The following is a 9,119-nucleotide window of genomic DNA, read 5'->3' on the forward strand; positions in this document are numbered from 1 at the left end:
AGGTTTCACCATGGTCTCGATCTCCTGACCTTGTGATCCGCCCGCCTCGGCCTCCCAAAGTGCTGGGATTACAGGCATGAGCCACCGCGCCCGGCCTCCTGGGCTTTACTCTTATTGATTGATTGATTGATTGATTTTTCTGAGACTCAGTCTCACTCTATCGCCCAGGCTGGAGTGCAGTGGCATAATCTCAGCTCACTGCAACCTCCTCCTCCCAGGTCCAAGCAATTCTCCTGCTTCAGCCTCCTAAGTAGCTGGGATTACAGGTGCCTGCCACCACACCTGGCTAATTTTTGTATTTTCAGTAGAGATGGGTTTTCGCCATGTTAGCCAGGCTGGTCTCGAACTCCTGACCTCAAGTGGTCCACCTGCCCTGGCCTCCTAAAGTGCTGTGATAACAGGCGTGAACCACCGTGCCCGGCCAACAAAAGGTTTTTTACACAAGAGTATTAACGCTCAGCCCTCCTCTCCTTACTCCAAGGTGAAACTTCCCTGGGCCTCTATCCTCCAGCTGGTTGGGGTCAGGGAATTTGCGTCGGGATTCCTTCCAGCCTGTAGGGTGAGACCCAGACTCACTGGGTTTAGTCTCCTCTCCTGGAAGGGAGGCTGGCACCAGGCCCTAGACCAGCTCCTGAAGCCAGGAGCCTGCTGGTTAGGCCCAGGGCTGCAGCACCCCGGTTGTCATGGGCCCTGGGCACATTGGCCTTTGTGGGCTCTTCCTCCATATAAAAAAAAAATTAAAATTAAATGTTATGACTGTGTTGGTTTGAAGACAAATATAATCCAGGTGTGATGATACTTGTTTTTCTCCTACTTTGATAAGAAATTAACACATTCTGTTGGGGCCACTAAAAGTAGCATGGGTGCTAGGCACCACCTCCACTTCGTGCTGGATGAATTGGCCCAGGTGAAGCTCGTTGGGTTGCCTGGGTTTAAATTCTAGCTCATCACTTACACATGTGCCTCAGTTTCCTCCTCTGTAAGATGGGGCTGTGGTCCTGCTTGAAAGGGGCTCGGCACGGTGCCAGGTGCATAGCCAGTACTTGGTGAGGACTGGCTGCCTGGTTGCGTGTTTTCCATCCTCCTGTGCGGGAGGCAAGAGGGACACCTTCTATCCCCATAATACAGGCAGGAAAACCGAGGTTCCAAGCAAGGGAAAGGATCTGCCCAAGGCCGCCTAGTATGCAGTGGAACCAAGACTCCAAGGCCCTGAACAGTGACGAAGGTGCACGGTCAGTGATCCCAGTCACAGACCAGAGCAGGAGGGTCGGGGAGGGGAAGCACCAGGCCAGGCCGGGGGTCTCCTGCCTCCGGTTCTGCCTGGGTGGAAACTTGGAAACAGGACGGACTTGGCCCTGGGCACTTCCAGGCTGTGAGAACTGAAGTTTTTCAGTCTCTCTGAGTCTCAGTCAAATGGGGATGAGGAAAAGATATCAAGAATGACAAGCACCCGGCACAGCCCGCACCTTGCAGCTTGGTCAATGGATGATTTCTTGGAAAGGGTGGGCTACGGGAAGGGTGTGAGTATAAAGAGCCACGAGATTGCCCGCCATACCCTACACTGCCTGGAAGCAGAGCCCACAGGCCCCAGCTAGCCCCTCCCCGGGGACTTGGCCAAAGTGTCAGACCTGGAAGAATTGTTGCATCACTGGGCACTCATGGGTTAATGACAGGGAGTGGACAGGACCTGGGTATTTAACTAATTAGGAGGTGCCCTGAGATCAGAGGTGCCCCCGTTGCTTTCTTCTGCTGCCTTTTGTGCTCCTTGTGCACCTCCCTTCCCAGCAACCTGGGATGAAACCTCCCCACGTGCTGGTGTTCCTTTGCCTCCTGGGTAAGTGATCTTTGTGAGCTTCAGCCTTCTTCTGCCCCATCTGGCAACCCCAAGCTCCCTAGATGCCCCTGAGCCTGGCCCTACCGAGGGCATGGTGGATGCCAAACACTGCAGGCTGCCCCCTTCCTGCCACCAGGGTGACCCCAAGGCCAGTTTTGCCTGAGCCAGCAGTGGCTGGAGCAGAAGGGAGGAGAATGCAGGCTGGGAGGGGTGAGGGACATGGGCCAGGGGCTGGAGCATCCTGGACAGCACACCCTGGGCTCCTTCTCCTACCCTAGCTTCCATGTTTGGCTCCAACCTGCCGAGGTGAGCAGGATTCAGCCCCATGGCTGAGTCAGGAGCACCGGGAGGAATTCAGGGAGGTCAGCTGAGGTGGACAGGAGACAGGTCCAGTGCCATCTGATGAGACTTGGGGGGACAGAGTGTTCCTGGGTGAGATAAGGGCCGACACCTAGGGAGGACCGGTGGCTGGTGAGGAGCCCCTGGAAGGGGTGAACGAGTGATAGTGTTGTAGATAGAAGATAATAGTGGGAGTGGACATTGGAGGGGCCGACACACTGGAGGTGAAGACCAGGGAGATAAAGGTGCAAAGGATGTCACTGGCAATATTACTTATTACCATGCTTGTTGTTGAGAGTGGGTTGCTTTGGGGAGGTGAGCTTAACTGGACAACTGGAGAGATGCCTGTGATCAGATTTGAGGGGACATCGGGGAAGTTGGCTGCAGAGGGTGGGGCCCTCCCTCTCCCTCTCCCTCTCCCTCTCCCTCTCCACAGTGGCCCTGGTCACAGGGAACCTGGTCCAGTTCGGGGTGATGATCGAGAAGATGACAGGCAAGTCTGCCCTGCAGTACAACGACTATGGCTGTTACTGCGGTGTCGGCGGCTCCCACTGGCCAGTGGATGAGACTGACTGGTAAGGAGGCAGCCTGCAGGGGGACCTCCATGGGGATGGAAGAGCTGGGGGATCCTGGGAGGATCCTGGGAGAAGGGGGGGCGCCTGGAAAATTCAGGCTGATTTCTCCTCTGGGCCGCTTTGGGCTCTGGGCCCCCGAGCAGCCCCTGGTCCAACCCAGCCTGGCCCACAGGTCCCCCCAGGTCGACCATGACCCTTACAGGTGCTGCCACGCCCACGACTGCTGCTACGGACGTCTGGAGAAGCTGGGCTGTGAGCCCAAACTGGAAAAGTATCTTTTCTCTGTCAGCAAACGTGGCATTTTCTGCGGTAGGTGGACGGCCCTGAAGTGACACAGACACCCTGTGGTGAGGTGGGTGGAGGCAGCTTAAGACAGGAAGCCCCTCCTGATGGTGACCTTGGGCCTTATCAGAGCCAGACCCCGGGCTGGAGGCATGGGGTTTCCCATCACCATGTAACAGTGGAGACCCAGATGTTCACTGAGTACCCAGGCTAGAGAAGCCCACACCCCATCAGTGCAGCCCTCAGCCCCAGGTATCTCCCAGCTCCAGCCTCTGGAAAGAGGAGCGGAGGGGCTGAGCTGAGCCAGGGCCCAGAGGAGCTGGACTCAGGCACCCTCCCAGGGCCTCAGCAGGAGCTAAAGGTGAAGTCCCTAAGACAGAACGAGCTGGGGCTTTGGGGACAGCAGACGTGGTTTCCAAAGGCTGATTCCTCACTGGGACTGTCAGGCTGGACCCATTTGCTCAGCTTTGCCATGTCCAATGCCCACTTGGACCAATTAGCTTTCCTTTAGTCCCAGGCCCAGGCAAGCAGCCTAAACCAAGTGAGAGTGTGCAGAGACCCCACACGGGAGAGCCAAGCTTTCTCCCTGCCACAAAGCCAGGAGCAGCCTGAAAGAAGGGCAGGGCCTGGTGGGCGGATGGTTCAGCGCGGAAGGATTCGGGAGGTCGTAGAAGACTCAGTTCAGGTCTCTAAATTCTGTCCTGGGGGCGGGGCAGAGCTGGCTCCATTTCCTCTGCAGTCATCAACTCGGCAGGGCAATGTGCCAGGTACTGAGTCCCTGTTGCTGGAAGTCCATGAAAGGCAGGAGCAGCCACCTGCCAGGATCAGGGCTGGAAGAAAGAGTTAGAGGAGGAGGCAGGTAGGTGGAGACACAAGCTCTGGATTCTACTCAGGGCGTCACCTTCCACCTGCCTGTGACTTTGGACAAGTGATATAATCCCTGGAAAGCCCCTGTTTCGTAATCTATAAAACGGAGAGGCTTATAGCTACTTCCCCAGCTCAGTCCAGCTCCTGCAAAGAGCCCCCAAAAAGAGGCTGACCGGCTCAGTGTTAAGTCCCTTCCAACCCTGAGTGTTGCTGACATAGCAGGCGTGGGCAGAGCCCTGACGGCAGAGGAAGGCTCACCTTCACGTGGGGAAATTAGGCACCTGGTCTGAGCTGTGAGATACAGTCATGGGGACAAAAGGGAGCCGGAGCCACTGCAGGCAGAGGTGACAAAGGCAGCTGCAGTGGAGAGAGGAGGAGCCTTCTGGGCCCCTACAGAGCTGATGCCAGCTGGCTCTTGGGAGCGCAGGTCAGGGTAGAAGTCTGACTCCCAGGCTGGGCATGGGCAGAAAACTGGGCTCTATCCACTCTGATGAGGACAGGCAGAGGGCCCTAAGCAGACCCCAGCTTTGGTCCCGGTGGCTTCCAGCCTGGGCCCACGCCACTCCGGGGCACACGTAGCCGTCAGAGTGAGTTGCTGTCATTTTCGTAGCTGTCCTCTCTGCTTGATGGCCACAATCCGCCATCAGCAATGCATCACACAGGGGTGCAGGGGTTGCCTAGAAATCCCCCTGGCTGGGGGCAGTGAGAGCGAGCCAAGTGGTGTCTCTAAGGCAGGAGAGAGCTAAGGGCAGTCAGCGTGGGCAAGCTTCCAGCTTCCCTGGTGTCCCGAGCCACAGTGCACCCCGCCCTTGTCTCACCCATCCCTGAAAGAACGCGAGAGCTTGGGCTTCCATCAGAATGGAGTTGGTCCAGGTCAAGAACGTGGACCCAGGAGCAGCCAAGAGCTGTCCCACACATATCCTGAGCTTCTGTGGTCCCTGACTCACTTTGTCCCATCCAGCCGGCAGGACCACCTGCCAGCGGCTGACCTGCGAGTGTGACAAGAGGGCCGCCCTCTGCTTTCGTCGCAACCTGGGCACCTACAACCGCAAATATGCCCATTACCCCAACAGGCTGTGTACCGGACCCACCCCGCCCTGCTGAGGCTGTGCTCGGCCTCCTCCCTGTCCCTCGAGGTCCTGCCTCGGGCTGCTGTAGTCCCAGTCCTGGGGAACATTGGCACCAAAGGCCCTCCCTCTGGAAAATTCCTTTCCTGCAAACCCATTCCTGCTTGAGAGCTCAGAGATATGTCCTGGACCATCACTAGCCTCCCAGGCTACCCCTTCTCTGTAGAAAGAACCCTGCCCCAGGAGCCGTGGATCCTTCAGCACCCGGAAGACTGTCACCAACTTCTGGGATCTCAGCTCCCTCTTCTGAATAAGTGAATAACGTTTTCCCATAATTCTAATATTCTCTGAGTCTCAAATTCTATCAGTCATTCTAGGGTTTAATTCACTGAAGTTTCATTCATTCATTATTTTTCTGATCACCTACCTTGTACTGACAACGTGCTAAGCATTGGAATAATTTGGGAACAAGTCTGACATGGGTGGCCCTGCTGGCAATTCCAGCATTAAATTCTTTTAATTTTCCATGACAGTAAGTTTCTGTGACTTTTTTTTTTGTTTTTGAGATGGAGTTCGCTCTGTCGCCCAGGCTGGAGTACAGTGGAGCAATCTCAGCTCACTGCAAGCTCCGCATCCCAGGTTCACACTGTTCTCCTGCCTCAGCCTCCCGAGTAGCTGGGACTACAGGTACCCACCACCATGCCCGGCTAATTTTTTTGTGTTTTTAGTAGAGACGGGGTTTCACCGTGTTAGCCAGGATGTCTCGATCTCCTAACCTCATGCCGCCTGCCTCGGCCTCCCAAAGTGCTGGGATTACAGGCGTGAGCCACTGCGCCCGGCCCTATGACTCTTTCTAACATTCTACAATCTTATCCAAAATAATGCAATCTCTAGAAGGAATATTTCTGGCCATATGGCTTAATGTGAAAAGCATGAAAAATACCAACCTAAAAATATGGTCCCCACTGTGTCATCAGGCCTCAAATCCCCCCCACTGGCAAAGACTGGTTAAGAGTGAGAAGCAGCTCTAGATGGTCTTATCCACACCCCTTCTTTGATAGGCCCCTGGGGGCCAGAGAGGGGATGTTCTACCCGAGGGGGTGTCCCCAATCCCTGGCCCTTCATTTCTTCATGAAGTTGTCATCAGCCACCTACGCTCTGGTATGGCCATGTTAACCAGGCCTGCTGGTTGTCATCTTGGAAAGACCAGAGTGCCCAGGGCAGTTCAGCTGTGAGGACACAGGAAGAGGAGGAGGAAAGGGGTTCAGCATCGACGGCCGACTCCAAGCTTCCAATTCTGAAGCCATGAAGAATGTAATGCACTCAAGGATTCCCACCAGGAGGAATGCAGCCTATTCTGGAAGCAATCTAGTTCAGCAGATGTTACTTCTAAAGATAGAATTATCTATTATATGCTGATGAAATCTTACAGGACCAGGAATTCCCCTGCTCAATGACAGAGCACCTGCCAATGCATTTCACAGGGCAAAGCTCACAGTGGACACTCAACAAATGTCTATTCCCTTTACCCTTCCCAGGGCCTGTGCACAGCATTCAAGACCTTGAGGGCAGGGAGGAAAGCAAAGAAAATCAAAGGGATGGCCTGTCACAGTGGCTCATGCCTGTAATCCCAGCACTTTGGGAGGCCAAGGTGAGCGGATCACCTGAGGTCGGGAGTTTGAGACCAGCCTGACCAACATGGAGAAACCCAGTCTTTACTAAAAATACAAAATTAGCCGGGCATGGTGGCATACGTCTGTAATCCCACCTACTCAGTAGGCTGAGGCAGGAGAACCGTTGAACCTGGGAGGCGGAGGTTGCAGTGAGCCAAGATCGTGCCATTGCACTCCAGCCTGGGCAACAAGAGTGAAACTCCATCTCAAAAAAAAAAAAAAAAAAAATCAAAGGGATGTATCGCTGTGACCTTTAAAGGTGAACAAGCTCTGTGCTAGCAATAGGAAGGAGAAGAAAGAGAAGACAGGCATGTGTACTTTGCTGTTGTAACTGACTCAAATCCTCGCCCAGTATCACCAGAAGACCATGTCTTAAAGCAAAAACGGCCTGTTTGGGGGAAGAGTGCAAACCTCGTTTGTAGGAAAAGTGGTTCTGAGGCGCCCTCTGGTGTCCATTTCATTCAGGCCACTAGGGAGAAACCTGCGCCTGGCTTAAACCTTGATTTCTCTTCTTCAGGTGGGCAAAGTGTGCTTCTGAGCTAGTGAAATTGGTCCCCTCGCATTTTCATAAATAAATATACTGAGAAAATGCCAAAGAAGGCCATACAACCATCTGAGGATGACGGCCACTGCAGAAACGGGAAACACAGGGAGGAGCTGATACGGGCAGATTAGAGAGGTGACACCCTGGGCATGATGGATTTAAGGCACCAATGAGACACCTACCTGATGATCTTACAGTTGTATGACTGTCCGACGAAACAAACATTGAAACTTAGGAGCAAGACTCCAGCGCAGCCTGCTGTGACCCCTGCCCCCACCCACTCAAACCAGGCTGTGAGTCTTTTGGCCACAGACCAGCCTTTACCCCTTTGCTTTCCCAGGACTCAATAAATGTTTGATGATGGCATCAAAGGGCCTGCCTAAATCCTGTTTGCCTATGTGTGCGTATCTAGAGAACAATCACTTGATCCCCGGCAGCAGACTTGCAAAAGGGACTGAAAAAAGGAAAGAACCCTGAACTTGAACTCAGAGGTTCCAGGTAGAGCACTTTGTTCTGCCACTTAGCAGCAGTGGCTCTGCTTAGACCTTTGCTACTCAGCATGGTCCATGGGCAGTGGCAGCTGCAAAAGCAGCAGGGATCCTGTTCGAAATGCAAAATCTTGAACCTGACCCCAGACCTGCTGAAGTCAGAATCTGTAAGTTAACAAGCCCCCCTGATGATTCGTGTGCACATTAAAATCTAAGTGCCGATAAATGGTCACAACCTGAGTCTCTGCATTTGTCAAATGGAAGTATGACATTTCCCCAGCAGGTTGGTTGTGGCAGTTTGAGTTAGCATGCATGAAAATGCACAAATAATGGCTAGCACTGAAAAATCACTCGTGTTCTATGAATGAATGAATGGATAGTCCTAACAATAGCTAACATTTGCTGAGCACTTGGCATTTGCCAGGCACTATTGTAAGTGCTTTATGTGTGCTAATTCATTGGATGAGTAAACTAGGCCACGGGACTGTCAAAGCTGGGGAGGGGACATTCTCACCTAAATGTTTCGTAGTTTGCCTCTCCAATTTTGATGACAGGATTTGGATTGGTTTTGCTTTTATTCCTACTTAGCACCTAACAAAAGCTACGCATGAAGTGCAAAGGTAAATACCTTGCTCAATAAGTGGCCAGAAATCACAATCGAATTCCCAAGTTCAATGAAGAGTCTGATTGGGATTTCATGGACATGCGTCTGCTTCACTGGGGTTCTTTGCATTGTCACCACCAGAGAACTGAATACTAAAGTTAATTCTTCAATAAGTTTTGTACAAATTGTGCTTCTGGTCTTTTGCTGGATGCTGGAGATAGACACGAATCAGACAGAGTCAACCAGCAGACAGAAAACAGCAACTATTCTACACTAGCAAGTAATGTGACACCCCTAAGAAGAAAGTATCAGGATTAATGGTTCTTAAACCCTCCATCCTTCATCACGTCTCCATCCTGTCCACCGATGCCAGCTGCATTTTCCCAGAGCCTGATTTTCATCATGTCTCTCCTCTGCTCCTGATCCATCAGTGGTTCCCCATTGTCCACCAGCCCCTGGTATTCAAGGCTTGGTATCATCTGCTTTTCCAGCCTCTTTTATGCAGCCCTATCTATTTACTAAGCTCCTCTGCTGTCCTGCCTTCATACCCTTGTGCAATAGCTTCTCTCAACCTAAAAGCCTCCCTTGCTCACAGGCTCATCACCATGCTAAAATCCATGGGCTTAAAGTGAATCCCAAATGTCACCTTTTCCTTTTAGAGACAGCGTCTCACTCTTGCCCAGGTTGGATTGCAGTGGCACGATCATAGTTCGCTGCAGCCTTAACCTCCTGGGCTCAAGCAAGCCTCCCACATAGCTGGGACAACAGCTGTGTGCCATCAATTCTGGCCAACTTATTTTTGGTAGAGACTGGGTTGCCCAGTCTGGTCTCAAACTCCTGGCCTCA

General features: G+C 52.8%; 1 protein-coding gene across 2 annotated transcripts; it reads left to right on the forward strand.

Moving 5' to 3' along the window:
* The first annotated feature begins 1,681 nt into the window (after window positions 1-1,681).
* PLA2G2E (phospholipase A2 group IIE) lies at window positions 1,682-5,500 on the forward strand. Of its 2 annotated transcripts, none has more exons than XM_033228045.1 (4): window positions 1,682-1,834; window positions 2,610-2,748; window positions 2,951-3,057; window positions 4,971-5,500. In XM_033228045.1, the coding sequence occupies exons 1-4, from the start codon at window positions 1,795-1,797 to the stop codon at window positions 5,162-5,164; spliced, it is 480 nt and encodes a 159-aa protein (XP_033083936.1). In that variant the 5' UTR covers window positions 1,682-1,794; the 3' UTR covers window positions 5,165-5,500. The 2 variants fall into 2 exon arrangements, with proteins under 2 accessions (XP_033083936.1, XP_033083938.1); XM_033228047.1 differs by having other exon boundaries at window positions 1,686-1,834; window positions 4,859-5,500.
* Window positions 5,501-9,119: the final 3,619 nt, after the last annotated feature.

The sequence above is a fragment of the Trachypithecus francoisi genome, unplaced genomic scaffold (genome assembly GCF_009764315.1).
Source record: "Trachypithecus francoisi isolate TF-2019V2 unplaced genomic scaffold, Tfra_2.0 Lachesis_group12, whole genome shotgun sequence".
Taxonomy (NCBI): domain Eukaryota; kingdom Metazoa; phylum Chordata; class Mammalia; order Primates; family Cercopithecidae; genus Trachypithecus; species Trachypithecus francoisi.